General features: G+C 40.2%; 1 protein-coding gene across 1 annotated transcript; it reads left to right on the top strand.

The window, feature by feature from the left end:
* The first annotated feature begins 8,196 nt into the window (after positions 1 to 8,196).
* Positions 8,197 to 9,235, top strand: LOC130981250 (uncharacterized). The gene is made up of 2 exons (XM_057904854.1): positions 8,197 to 8,335; positions 8,730 to 9,235. The coding sequence occupies exons 1-2, from the start codon at positions 8,197 to 8,199 to the stop codon at positions 9,233 to 9,235; spliced, it is 645 nt and encodes a 214-aa protein (XP_057760837.1).
* Positions 9,236 to 15,849: the final 6,614 nt, after the last annotated feature.

Raw genomic sequence — 15,849 nt, 5'->3', positions numbered from 1 at the left:
ACCAAGGAATGGTTGAGAATTGAGAAAATGAAGATGAATCCTAGAGAGAGGTTGGAGTTTCTCTCTCTACAAATGTAACTAACTAAAATTATCTAAGAAAACTTGTAAAATGAGTCTCTGGATGTGAATGTGTGTTCATCCCCTTCAATCCTTGGTTCTTACATGGAATTTGGCGCCAAAGTTGGTTGCTGAAACCTTCCAAAATCGCCAGGCACGTGTTGCAATAACAGAATCACATGCGGACTACGACGCGTGCGCGCACGGTACGCGTGCGCGTCCCTGGCTGATTCCGCAATGTGCGCGCGAGCGCCTTGTGCGCGTGCGCGTGCTTGGCTGAGATCAATTCTTTGGCTTTTTGTGCTTCTCTCCACTTGCATGCTTCCTTCCTTGCTCCTTTGATCCATGCCTAGCCTATTTCAACCTGAGATCGCTAGCAAACACATCAAGGCATCTCATGGAATCAAGGATGAATTAAAATTATCAGATTAAAGGCTTAAAAAGCATGTTTTTACACTTAAGCACAAATACGGGAGAGAAAACAAAACCATGCTAATTCATAGGCTAAATGCGAGAAAAGGTCATCAAAATACTCTAAATTTAATACAAGATAAACCCTAAAAATGGGGTTTATCAAGAAGGTGATCCCTGAGGTCCCTTTTTAGGCTCAAAAAGGGGCGAATATCCTGAGATCCGACAAGAGATCCGAAGAAGAGGTTAGGAAGTTCTTGCCAACCCCATTCAACAAGTCAGAATCTTAATGGTTCAAGAGTTCTATGCAAACACATGGATCACTAGGAACCATGATCAAAGTATGAACCCAAACCCAAAGAATTGGCTTACAATGGTTCGGAGAAAATACCTAGATTTCAGTCCGAAAAATGTGAGGCTAGTGTTCAACTTGCTAATGATGGAAGAAAATGCAGGCCCTTACACTAGAAAGGTCAACTTTGATCAAAGGTTGGACCAAGTCCTCATGGACATATGTGTAGAAGGAGCTCAATGGAAAGAGACTCAAGAGGCAACCCGGTTCAATTGAGAAGACCGGATCTTAAGCCTGTAGCTAGAGGATGGTTGGAGTTCATCCAACGCTCCATCATTCCTACTAGCAACTGATCTGAGGTAACTGTGGATTGGGCCATCATGATCCATAGTATCATGATTGGAGAGGAAGTAGAAGTTCATGAAATCATACCTCTAGAACTCTAAAAGGTGGCTGACAAGTCCTCACCTTTGTCAAGATTAGCTTTTCCTCATCTCATATGTCACCTTTGCTATTCAGCTGGGATTGTCATAGAGAGACACATCCTCATTGAAGAGGACAAACCCATTACTAAGAAGAGGATGGAGCAAACTAGAGAGTCCATTCATGGCACTCAACAAGAGCATGAGGAGGGCCCTCATCAAGAAATCTCTGAAATGCCTCAAGGGATGCAATTTCCTCCACACAACTATTGGGAACAACTCAACACTTCTTTGGAAAGCTTGAGTTACAATATGGACCAATTAAGGGTGAAACACCAAGAGCACTCCATCATTCTCCATGAGATTAGAGAAGATCAAAGAGCTATGAGGGAGGAGCAACAAAGGCAAGGAAGAGACATAGAGGAGCTCAAGAGCACCATTGATTCTTCAAGAGGAGGAAGACGTCACCCTCACTAAGGTGGACTCATTCCTTAATCTCCTTGTCTATTTATTTTCTGTTTTCGGCTTTATGATGTATGTTCTATCTATGTTTGTGTCTTCACTACATGATCATTAGTGTTTAATGTCTATGCCTTAAAGCTATGAATAACCCCATGAATCCTTCACCTCTCTTAAATGAAAAATGTGCTTAATTACAAAAGAACAAGAAGTACTTGGATTTCAAATTTTATCTTGAAACTAGTTTAATTATTTTGATGTGGTGGCAATACTTTTTGTTCTCTGAATGAATACTTGAACAGTGCATATTTTTTATCTTGTTGTTTATGAATGTTAAAGTTATTGGCTCTTGAAAGAATGATAAACAAAGAGAAATGTTGTTGATAATCTGAAAAATCATGAAATTGATTCTTGAAGCAAGAAAAAGCAGTGAAAAAAAAAGAGAAAAAGCAAAAAAAAAAAAGAGAGAAAGAAAAGAAAAGAAAAAGCAAGCAGAAAAAGCCAATAGCCCTTTGAACCAAAAGGCAAGGGTAAAAAGGATCCAAGGCTTTGAGCATCAATGGATAGGAGGGCCTAAAGGAATAAAATCCTGGCCTAAGCGGCTAAATCAAGTTGTCCTTAACCATGTGCTTGTGGCATGCAGGTCGAAGCGAAAAGCTTGAGACTGAGTGGTTAAAGTCGCGATCCAAAGCAAAAGAGTGTGCTTAAGAACTCTGGACACCTCTAACTGGGGACTTTAGCAAAGCTGAGTCACAATCTAAAAAGGTTCACCCAGTTATGTGTCTGTGGCATTTATGTATCCGGTGGTAATACTGGAAAACAAAGTGCTTAGGGTCACGGCCAAGACTCATAAAGTAGCTATGTTCAAGAATTAACGTATTGAACTATGAGAATCTATAACACTATCTGAAACTCTGATTTCCTATAGATGCCAATCATTTTGAATCTCAAAGGAAAAAGTGAGATGCCAAAACTGTTCAGAAGCAAAAAGCTACAAGCCCCGCTCATCTAATTAGGACTAAGTTTCATTGATACTGTGGGATTCATTGTATATTCTCTTCTTCTTATCCTATTTTGTTTTCAGTTGCTTGGGGACAAGCAACAATTTAAGTTTGGTGTTATGATGAGCGGATAATTTATACGCTTTTTGGCATTATTTTTAGGTAGTTTTTAGTAGGATCTAGCTACTTTTTGGGATGTTTTTATTAGTTTTTATGCAAAATTCACATTTCTAGACTTTACTATGAGTTTGTGTGTTTTTCTGTGATTTCAGGTATTTTCTGGCTGAAATTGAGGGACCTGAGCAAAAATCTGATTCAGAGGCTGACAAAGGACTGCAGATGCTGTTGGATTCTGACCTTCCTGCACTCGAAGTGGATTTTCTGGAGCTATAGAACTCCAAATGGCGCGCTTTCAATTGCGTTGGAAATTCAACATCCAGGACTTTCCAGAAATATATAATAGTCTATACTTTGCACGAGTTTTGATGACGTAAAATGGCGTCAAAACGCCACTTCTCTGCCCTATTCCGAAGTCAAAACGCCAGAACTGGCATAAAAGTTGGAGTTAAACGTCAGAAACACATTACAAACCAGAGTTAAACTCTAACTAAATACCCATTTTGGTCCCTGAGATTCACGCGATTACTCATTTTGGTCCTTGAAATTCAAAATTACCTATACTGGTCCTTCAGATTCAAGTTTAGGCACCAATGTGGTCCCTCGATTCTTTTCGGTGATGATTAGGCTAATGGAGTGCTTAGATGACACCCTTCCTACCACATTGGATGATGGGTAAATGACGTTGTTTATCCTTGGCACCCGAACAAGTAAGAAATATCATCGTTTTGTATATAAAGGGAAAAGAAACGATGGAGACCTAAAATAAAGTATTCGTCTTCTTCTCTACCTCTACTATTCTTCGTTTCTAACTTGTTTGGACGCCAAAAGTAAACGATGTCGTTTACTCATCATTCAGCATGGCAAGGAGGGTACAATCTCAGCATGGAAAGAATTGAGGGACTATATTAGTGCCTGGACTTGAATTTGGAGGACCAACATAGGTAATTTTGAATTTCAGGGATCAAAACAAGTAATCGCGTGAATCTCAGGGACCAAAATGGGGATTTACTCGTTAAACTCCAAAAGAAGTCTCTACACGTGTAAAGCTCAATGCTCAGTCCAAGCACACACCAAGTGGGTCCGGAAGTGGATTTCTGCATCATTTACCTATTTCTGTAAACCCTAGTAGCTAGTTTCATTATAAATAGGACCTTTTACTATTGTATTTTCATCTTTGGAGCTTGACATCTTTGGAACATCTTCCTTAGACATTGGGGGATGGCCTCACGGCCATGCCTACCTTCATTACTTATGTATTTTCAACGGTGGAGTTTCTACACACCATAGATTAAGGTGTGGAGCTCTGCTGTTCCTCGAGTATTAATGCAATTACTACTATTTTCTATTCAATTCAAGCTTATTCTTATTCTAAGATATTCACTCGCACTTCAACCTGATGAATGTGATGATCCGTGACACTCATCATCATTCTCACCTATGAACGCGTGACTGACAACCACCTCCGTTCTACTTAAGATTGAGCGTGTATCTCTTAGCTTTCATTCCGAAAGATCGGAGTCTTCGTGGTATAAGCTAGAATCCATTGGTGGCCATTCCTGAGATCTGGAAAGTCTAAACATTGTCTGTGGTATTCTGAGTAGGATCTGGGAAGGGATGACTGTGACGATCTTCAAACTCGCGAGTGTTGGGCATAGTGACAGACGCAAAAGGATAGTAAATCCTATTCCAACATGATCGAGAACCGACAAATGATTAGCCGTGCGGTGACAGCGCATTTTGGACTATTTTCATTGAGAGGACGGAAAGTAGCCATTGTCAACGGTGATGCCCTACATACAGCTTGCCATAGAAAGGCGTATGAAGGATTGGATGAAAACAGTAGGAAAGCAGAGATTCAAGAGGGATGAAGCATCTCCATACGCTTATCTGAAATTTCCACCAATGATTTACATAAGTATCTCTATCTTTATTTTCTGTTTATTTATCTTTTTATTTATTAAAACTACATAACCATTTTAATCCGCCTGACTGAGATTTACAAGGTGACCATAGCTTGCTTCAAGCTGACAATCTCCGTGGGATTGACCCTTACTCACGTAAGGTTTATTACTTGGACGACCGAGTGTACTTGCTGGTTAGTTGTGCGGAGTTGTGAAGAAAGTGCTGAGATTATGAACGTGCATACCAAGTTGAGCGCCATTGTTAGATATCACAATTTTGTGCACCAATAGACCTTACAGGTCCTAAAGCAGGGATCCTAAAAAATCCTTCAAGCTCACACCGAAGTACGACTTATATACAATGTTCAATACGAAGAGAGAAGACATAATCAAGGAAATCCTCCACAACAAACTAATAAAGCCACCGACTAGAGCGGGAACATATCAGAACCAAAGGTATGTTGACAAAACAAAGCACTGCGCTTTTCACCAAAAGTTCGGCCACACCACCGACGAATGTGTAGTGGCCAAAGACACGTTGGAGAGGCTGGCGAGACAGGGACTGCTCGACAAATACATCGGTAGACAAACACACAAGGACCCACCAGCCCCAAGCGAGGCAGAATAGAACCTGAAAATGAACAATGAGAAGCCCCAATGGCAGAATGATCAACCACAAAGGAAAGTCATCAATTATATTTCAGGAGGTTTTGCATGTGGCGGAGAGACAAGCTCGGCCAGAAAAAGAAGTTACCGAACTATGTTGGCGGTACAAGACGAAACACTCACCGAAACAACTACACCAAGAATTCCTGACATAACGTTCATAAGCAAGGACTTCGACGCCAAGACACCTAACCTCGATGACCACATCGTCATCTCCGTAACAACCGGAGACCTCTTGGTTTCGGAAAGTCTTGTTAGACCAAGGAAGCAGTGCCGACATCATGTTCCTATCTACCTTAAAAAATATGCAATTGAACGAAAAGGCGCTGCAACCATCCTTCAGCGAGCTGGTCGGATTTTCCGGGGAAAGGATTCCAATAACAGGTTATGTATGGGTGAGGAAGACCTTAGGGGAGACTCCTCATTCGAAAACTTTAGACATTCAATACTTAATTGTTGATTATTTTAGCCCCTATAATATCATATTAGGACGACCGTCTTTAAATGCTTTCGGGGCTATAGTCTCTACTATTCACTTGTGTGTTAAGTATTGTTCAGAAGCAGAAACCATAGCAACAGTCCACTCGGATAGGAAAGAGGCAAGACAATGCTACAACGCAGGACTAAAGGCCTAACAGGCACAGCCAAGGAGGATAAACTCGGTCTACAATGCCAGCGACATGCTGGACCTCTCCGAGTTGGATCCACGGGTCGACAATGAGCAAAGGCCCACACCAACAGATGACCTAAGTAAGGTAACATTAACAGAAGACGGAGATAAATGCACTAACGTCGGTTCTTCTTTGCCTGTAGGATATGCACAACAGATAATAGACCTGCTCCGAGCAAACACCGATTTGTTCGCATGGACCCCGGCCGATATGCTGGGAATACACTCCGAAGTAATGTGCCACCGGCTGGCTTTAAACCCAAGTGCTCGGCCAGTCAAACAAAAGAAAAGGCGGCTCGGACAGGAGAAAACCGAGGCAGCAACAACATAAACACAAAAACTATTCGGTGCAGGCTTTATAAGGGAGATACAATTCATGTCATGGCTTGCGAACATTGTCATGGTTAAGAAAAACTCGGGAAAATGGAGAATGTGCATGGACTTCACAGATTTGAATCGAGCATGCCCAAAAGACTCATACACCTTACCCTGCATCGATAAGCTAGTAGACAACACTTCCGGCTATCGAGTATTAACCTTCATGGACACATATTCAGGCTATAACCAGATACTCATGGACCCAGCCGACGAAGAAAAAATAGCCTTCATAACAGACCAGGGCAACTTTTGTTTCAAGGTCATGCCATTCGGCCTTAAGAACGCAGGCACCACCTATCAACACTTAATGGATAAGGTATTTCAAAAGCAGATCGGGAGAAATATGGAGCTATACGTGGACGACATGGTGGTCAAATCGAACACAGAGGAAGAACATCTAGCCGACCTCAAAGAGGTATTCAATCAACTGAGAAAGTACAACATGCGGCTCAATCCGGAGAAGTGCGCCTTCGGAGTCCAAGTAGGCAAATTTTTAGGATTCATGTTGACACACAGAGGTAAAGAGGCAAACCCTGAAAAATGCAAGGCAATCCTGGACATGAAGTCGCCATCAACGATCAAGGAGGTACAGCAACTCACAGGAAGGTTAGCCGCACTTTCACGATTCCTACCAACAATGGCGGCAAGATTGGATCATTTCTTCAACACACTGCGAAAATAAAAAAAATTCGAATGGACTGAAGAGTGCGAGAAAGGATTTGCAGAGTTCAAGTAGATACTCTCATCACGTCCGATATTGGCAAATCCAAGGCCTGGTAGTCCTCTACATCTATATCTTTCAGTTTCCACTAAATCAATTTCATCTGTGCTTGTAACAGAAACAGGTCGGTAACAATATCCAGTATACTTTGTCTGCAAGATTCTACAGAACGCTGAGAAACGATATCCGACCATTGAGAAACTGGCATATACCCTAGTAATCACAGCGAGACGACTAAGGCACTACTTTCAAAGCCACAAAATCATAGTTCAAACAAACTAACCACTTAGGCAAGTGCTGACAAAGCCAGACCTTGCTGGGAGGCTAACCAAATGGTCTATAGAACTATCAGAGCACGACATTGAATATCAAGTCCGAAGCTCACTGAAATCCCAGGTGCTGGCCGATTTCGTAGCCGAGCTAACCAGCCAAGACATACCTCCAGAATGGGAGCTATACGTAGTCGGCGCAAGTAATGAGGACGGCGGAGGAGCTAGCATAGTCCTCAAAGACAAAATCAGAATTTCCACCGAACAATCCATAAAGTACATGTTCCCGGTTAGCAACAACTAATCTGAATATGAAGCACTTCTGGCAGGCATGCGCCTAGCAAAGGACTGCAAAATCCGACACATAAAGGTCTACTGTAACTCTCTCCTAGTCGTCTAGCAGGTAAACGAGGTATTCCAGGTACGCGACCCCTCTTTAGAACAATATCATGCACAAGTAAAACATTTAGCACGACATTTCAACCATTTTGAAATAATACATGTAAATAGAAACGACAATAACCGAGCAGATGTACTATCTAAACTAGCTACATCTAGGAAAATAGGTAAACCACCAAATTTGTCGCATATAACATTAGAACAACCTAGCATATACAACAATATTATCATGAGCATGTCTCAGGAATAGGACTGGAGAACGCCTTACCTAGAATACATCAAACACGGGAAGGTACCAAAAGAGGAAGAGAACCCAAAACTCTTCCAAAGACGAGCTAGTTTTTACACAATCATCAGAGACGACCTTTACAGAAGAGGCTTTTCCCGACCTCTACTCAAGTGCCTGGGAAGCAAGGAAGCCGACTTGGCAATGGAGGAAACCCACGAAGGAATCTGTGGTACACACATCGGTGGACGAAGCCTCGCAACAAAAGTGCTAAGGGCAGGGTACTATTGGCTAACGCTGAGAAAAGACTGCCTTGAAAACGGAAATGCAACAGCTGCCAAAGGTACTCGCCTATCATTCATAACCCAGCCGAGACTCTACATGCCATAGATATCGGATGGCCATTCCATAGGTGGGGGTTAGATATACTCAGCCCTTTCCCGCTTTCTAAGGGGCAGGTCAAATTTCTGTTGGTAGCAATCGATTATTTTACGAAATAGATAGAGGCCCAGCCACTAGTCAAAATAACATCAGATAAGGTAAAATATTTCATTTGGAAGTTTATTATATGTCGGTACGGGCTGCCCACAGACATCGTCACCGACAATGGTAGGCAGTTCGTTGATAAGAAAATAGCATCCTTTTTGCAAAATTTAAACATAAAACACCATCTGTCATCGGTTGAGCACCCACAATCTAACGGGCTTGCCGAAGCTGCTAATAAAGTTATTTTGCAGGCACTAAGAAGAAAGTGGCAATTGTCAAAGGACAGTGGGCGGAACTCATACCCGAGATTCTATGGGGTTACAACACAACCCCACAAAGCTTGACTAAGGAAACACCCTTCAGGCTCATGTTCGGATCAGATGCCATGATCCCGGTCAAAATATCTCAAGGATCAATCCGAACAATTCACCTCGATGAAGATACAAACGAAGAGACAAGAAGATCTGAGCTAGATACCCTGGAAGAAACAAGAGAAGAGTCAAGGGCGGGATCAGAAGCTATCCAGCTGATGATCCAACGCAAGTATAACAAAAAGGTCAGACCTCGGACATTCCGAGAGGGAGACCTCGTCCTTAGGCGACTTGAAGACGTAAGAAAACCAAAAGGGGAGGGTAAGCTCGCAACCAACTGGGAAGGCCCTTTCCGAGTGACACGGGTCCTTGGCCGCGGAGCATATTCACTACAAACTTTAGACGGAGCAGACCTACCTAACACTTGGAATATTACTTCATTATGATTATACCATATGTGAACATTTGTACACCTTTTAAATAGGAAGGTACTCTTTTTCCTACCACTGAGGTTTTATCACACGACAGGGTTTTACTCAGGGAGGTTTTAACGAGGCCGACCTTTTCGAAGTCAGTTGTAAGCATTTATCAGAACACAGTTCAAAAATAACAATAACTGGCAAAACAAGCATGCATTCATAATTAAATAGCAAACCAAAATACATAACCTTAGTTCATAAAATAAAAAAGAGCACTACAAGCTCTATACAAAAAAGTCTATGACAAATAAACATAACAAAATCACTTATCAGTGACATCAACATTATCACCCTGGGCTTCTCCCCCAGGCTCATCATCAACTAACTTTCCTTCGACTACTATTTTTGTAACATCAAGCTGGCCGACATTAAAGTTAGGAACAAATATAAAAACCTGGCTGATTGCTCGGTCAAAACCGGCAGCAAACATTTCTATACCATCCTCCTCGAGCTCCTGGATCCGAGCTGTGAGACCCCCTTTCTCAACATCAGACTCATTCGATTGCTGCTGAAGGGTGCGGACTTGATCCTGCAAAGTCCCCACCTCGCCCTCCAAATCTTTTAACCGATTTGTGAGATCCATGATCACGCCATCCCTTTCGTTCAACGATTTCTCAAGATCTTTGATCTTCTCGGCATCTCTCTTCTCCTGCCCTCCAGAGAGCTCCAGACCCCAACCAACACAAAGGAGCCTCATAACCATAACCTGCAAGGCAAAATCAAATTTACATTCCAGGAAAAACCACAAAAAAACATGACAATGAAGAATATACCTGCACATATTGTCCAACTGCCTCTTTTCCAGCACTATTCAAAAGCTGAAAATCAGAAGGGTTTTGCCCAACCTTCTCTGAAAGGGCAGAAAAAGGAAAACGGTCGTTCCAAACAGAGTCCGAACTCCTACCAGAAGCAAAACCATGCAAACACATTTGGTTTTTCAAATTCCCCCAAACTCTACCACCACTAGTGAAATCAAAACCAAACAATACTTCAAGTGAGTCCTCGGGTTCGGGACTTTTTCTCTTCTCACCATGAGGAATCTAGTGCGCCCTCTGATGAGCGGATAATTTATACGCTTTTTGGCATTGTTTTTAGGTAGTTTTTAGTAAGTTCAAGCTACTTTTAGGGATGTTTTCATTAGTTTTTATGTTAAATTCACATTTCTGGACTTTACTATGAGTTTGTGATTTTTTCTGTAATTTCAGGTATTTTCTGGCTGAAATTAAGGGACTTGAGCAAAACTCTGAAAAAGGCTGACAAAAAGGATTGCTGATGCTGTTGGAATCTGACCTCCCTGCACTTGAAATGGATTTTCTGGAGCTACAGAACTCCAAATGGCGCGCTCTCAACGGCGTTGGAAAGTAGACATCCAGAGCTTTCCAACAATATTTAATAGTCCATACTTTATTCGGAAATTGACGATGTAACTTGGCGTTGAACGCCAAGTACATGCTGTTGTCTGGAGTTAAATGCCAGAAACACGTCATGATCTGGAGTTGAACGCCCAAAACACGTTATAACTTGGAATTCAACTCCAAGAGAAGCCTCAGCTCGTGGATAGATCAAGCTCAGCCCAAGCATACACCAAGTGGGCCCCGGAAGTGGATTTATGCATCAATTACTTACTCATGTAAACCCTAGTAGCTAGTCTAGTATATATAGGACATTTAACTATTGTATTAGTCGTCTTTTGACCACGTTTCATCTTTGGTCTCAGCTTTGTTTTATTCTTCATCTTAGGAGGCCATTGAGCACGTTTTGGGGGGCTGGCCATTCGTCCATGCCTGAACCTTTCACTTATGTATTTTCAACGGTGGAGTTTCTGCACACAATAGATTAAGGGTGTGGAGCTCTGCTGTACCTCAAGTTTCAATACAATTACCATTACCTTATATTCAATTCTCTTTTATTCTTATTCCAAGATATATGTTGCACTTCAAATTGATGAATGTGATGATCCGTGACACTCATCATCATTCTCACCTATGAACGCGCGTGACTGACAACCACTTCCGTTCTACTTTAGGCCGGGCGCATATCTCTTAGATTCCCCAACAGAATCTTTGTGGTATAAGCTAGATAGATGGCGGCATTCATGGGGATCCGGAAAGTCTAACCTTGTCTGTGGTATTCCGAGTAGGATCCCGGGAATCCGGAAAGTCTAACATTGTCTGTGGTATTCCGAGTAGGATTCCGGTATTGAATAACTGTGACGAACTTCAAACTCCTGAAGGCTGGGCGTTAGTGACAGACGCAAAAAAATCAAGGGATTCTATTCCAACCTGATTGAGAACTGACAGATGATTAGCCGTGCTGTGACAGAGCATTTGGACCGTTTTCACTGAGAGGATGGGATGTAGTCATCGGCAAGGGTGATGCCTCCAGACGATTAGCCATGCAGTGACAGCGCATAGGACCATTTTCCCGAGAGGATGAAAATTAGCCATTGACGACTTTGATGCCCTACATACAGCTTGCCATGGAAAGGAGTAAGAAGGATTGGATGAAAGCAATAAGAAAGTAGAGATTCGAAAGGATTCTAGCATCTCCACACGCCTATCTGAAATTCCCACTATTAATTTACATGAGTATTTCTATCCCTTTTTATTTTCTATTTATTATTAATTATTCGAAAATCCATAAACCAATTTAATATGCCTAACTGAGATTTACAAGGTGACCATAGCTTGCTTCAAACCAACAATCTCTGTGGGATCGACCCTTACTCACGTAAGATATTACTTGGATGACCCAGTACACTTGCTGGTTAGTTGAACGAGATTGTGGAAAGAAAGTGTTGAGTTAATATTTTTGTGCACATGCCAAAGAGCTAATATTGTTGATCACAATTTCGTCCACCAAGTTTTTGGCGCCGTTGCCGGGGATTGTTCGAGTTTGGACAACTGACGGTTCATCTTGTTGCTCAGATTAGGTAATTTTCTTTTCAAAAATCTTTTTCAAAAATTTTTCTTTTATTTTTCGTTTTTCCAAAAATATTTTCGAAAAAATTAATAAAAATTCAAAAAAATTAAGAAAATCATAAAAATCAAAAATATTTTGTGTTTTTTGTTTGAGTCTTGAGTCAATTTTTAAGTTTGGTGTCAATTGCATGCTTTAAAAATTTTTCTTGCATTTTTCGAAAATTTCATGCATTCATAGTGTTCTTCATGATCTTCAAGATGTTCTTGACAAGTCTTCTTGTTTGATCTTGATGTTTTCTTGTTTTGTGTTGTTTGTTGTTTTTCATATGAATTTTTTGTTTGTTAGAGTCCATGCATTAAAGATTTTTAAGTTTGGTGTCTTGCATGTTTTCTTTGCATCAAAAAATTTTTTCAAAAATATGTTCTTGATGTTCATCATGATCTTCAAAGTGTTCTTGGTGTTCATCTTGACATTCATAGCATTCTTGCATGCATTCATTGTTTTGATCTAAAAATTTCATGCATTGAGTATTTTTGTTGTTTTTCTCTCTCATAATTAAAAATTCAAAAATAAAAAATATCTTTCCCTTATTTCCCTCCAAATTTTCGAAATTTTGGGTTGACTTGGTCAAAAATTTTTAAAAATTAGTTGTTTCTTACAAGTCAAGTCAAAATTTCAATTTTAAAAATCTTATCTTTTTAAAATCTTTTTCAAAAATCATATCTTTTTCATTTTTTTTATCATTTTCGAAAATTTTAAAAATATTTTTCAAATTATTTTCAAAATCTTTTTCTTATCTTTATATCAAATTTTCAAAAATATGCTAACAATTAATGTGATTGATTCAAAAATTTGAAGTTTGTTACTTTCTTGTTAAGAAAGGTTCAATCTTTAAATTCTAGAATCTTATCTTGTAGTTTCTTGTTAGTTAAGTCATTTTAAAAATTAAATCTTTTTCAAAATATCTTTTTATTAAGATTTTTATCTTATATTTTTATCTTATCCTTCTCAAAATTTTATCTTTTTCAAAATTTGATTTCAAAATATCTTATCTAACTTCTTATCTTCTTATCTTTTTCAAATTTGATTTTAATATCTTTTTCAACTAACTATTTGACTTTTTGTTTGTTTCTTATCTTTTTCAAAACCACCTAACTACTTTTCCCTCTTCAATTTTCGAAAATATCTCTCTCTTTTTTAAAAATTATTTTTAATTAATTAATTGTTTTAAATTTTAATTTCAATTACATCTTATCTTTAATTTTCGAAAATCACTAACCCCTTTTTCAAAATTATTTTCGAAATTTCCGCTCTCTTTTCTTATTCTATTTAATTATTTACTAACACTTCTCTTCACCTCTCTCCATCTAAATATCCGACCCCATTCTTCTTCACTCTTCTCCCCTTTCTTTTTCTACTAACATAAAGGAATCTCTATACTGTGACATAGAGGATTCCTCTTCTTTTCTTATTTTCTTCTCTTTCATATGAGCAAGAACAAGGAAAAAGGCACTCTTGTTGAAATTGATCCAGAACCTGAAAGGACTTTGAAGAGGAAACTAAGAGAAGCTAAATTACAACAATCCAAAAGTAACCTTTCAGAAAATTTCGAACAAGAGAAGGAGATGGCAGCCGAACCCAATAATAATAATGCAAGGAGAATGCTTGGTGACTTCACAAAGCCAACGTCCAAGTTTGATGGAAGAAGCATCTCCATTCCTGCCATTGGAGCCAATAACTTTGAGCTGAAACCTCAGCTAGTTGCATTAATGCAACAAAACTGCAAGTTTTATGGACTTCCATCTGAAGATCCTTACCAGTTTTTAACTGAGTTCTTGCAGATCTGTGAGACTGTAAAGACGAATGGAGTTGATCCTGAAGTCTACAGACTCATGCTTTTCCCTTTTGCTGTAAGAGACAGAGCTAGAATATGGTTGGATTCACAACCCAAGGATAGCCTGGACTCCTGGGATAAGCTGGTCACTGCCTTCTTGGATAAATTCTTTCCTCCTCAAAAGCTGAGCAAGCTGAGAGTGGATGTTCAAACCTTCAAACAAAAAGATGGTGAATCCCTCTATGAAGCTTGGGAAAGATACAAGCAGCTGACCAAAAGATGTCCATCTGACATGTTTTCAGAATGGACCATATTAGATATATTCTATTATGGTCTCTCTGAATTTTCGAAAATGTCATTGGACCATTCTGCAGGTGGATCTATTCACCTAAAGAAAACGCCTGAAGAGGCTCAAGAACTCATTGACATGGTTGCAAACAACCAATTCATGTACACTTTTGAGAGGAATTCCGTGAATAATGGGATACCTCAGAAGAAAGGAGTTCTTGAAATTGATGCTCTGAATGCCATATTGGCTCAGAACAAAGTGTTGACTCAACAGGTCAACATGATCTCTCAAAATCTGAATGGATGGCAATATGCATCCAACAGTACTAAAGAGGCAGCTTCTGAAGAAGCTTATGATCCTGAGAACCTTGCCATGGCAGAGGTTAATTACATGGGTGAACCTTATGGAAACACCTATAACTCATCATGGAGAAATCATCCAAATTTCTCCTGAAAGGATCAACAAAAGCCTCAACAAGGCTTTAACAATGGTGGACGCAATAGGCTGAGCAATAACAAGCCTTTCCCATCATCTTCTCAGCAACAGACAGAGAATTCTGAACAAAACACTTCTAATTTAGCCAATCTAGTCTCTGATCTGTCAAAGGCCACCTTCAGTTTCATGAGTGAAACAAGATCCTCCATTAGAAATCTGGAGGCACAAGTGGGCCAGCTGAGTAAGAAAGTCATTGAAACTCCTCCCAGTATTCTCCCAAGCAATACAGAAGAGAATCCAAAAGGAGAGTGCAAGGCCATTGATATAATCAATATGGCCGAATGCACAAGGGAGGAGGAGGACGAAAATCCTAGTGAGGAAGACCTCCTGGGACGTCCCTCAAGTAAGAAGGAGTTTCCTATTAAGGATCCAAGGGAATCTGAGGCTCATATAGAGACCATAGAGATTCCATTAAATCTCCTTCTGCCATTCATGAGCTCTGAAGACTATTCTTCCTCTGAAGAGGATGAAGATGTGACTGGAGAGCAAGTTGCTCAATATTTAGGAGCTATCATGAAGCTGAATGCCAAGTTGTTTGGCAATGAGACTTGGAAAAGTGAACCTCGCTTGCTCATTGGTGAACTAGACACCTGGATTCAGAAAATTTTACCTCAAAAGAGACAAGATCCTGGCAAGTTCTTAATACCTTGCACCATAGGCACGATGACCTTTGCAAAAGCTCTGTGTGATCTAGGGTCAGGGATAAATCTTATGCCACTCTCTGTAATGGAGAAGCTGGGGATCATTGAGGTACAACCTGCCTTATTCTCCTTACAATTGGCAGACAAGTCATTGAGACAAGCTTATGGAATAGTGGAGGACGTGTTAGTAAAGGTTGAAGGCCTTTACATCCCTGCTGATTTCATAATCTTAGACACTAGGAAGGAAGAGGATGAATGCATCATCCTTGGAAGACATTTCCTAGCTACAGCAGGAGCTGTGATAGATGTCAACAGAAGTGAACTAGTCCTTCAATTGAATGGGGACTACCTTGTGTTTAAGGCACATGGCCATCCCTCTGTGACAAAAGAGAGTAAGCAT

Source organism: Arachis stenosperma, chromosome 5 (assembly GCF_014773155.1).
Source record: "Arachis stenosperma cultivar V10309 chromosome 5, arast.V10309.gnm1.PFL2, whole genome shotgun sequence".
NCBI lineage: Eukaryota > Viridiplantae > Streptophyta > Magnoliopsida > Fabales > Fabaceae > Arachis > Arachis stenosperma.
This window is presented reverse-complemented; position numbering and strand designations above follow the sequence as displayed.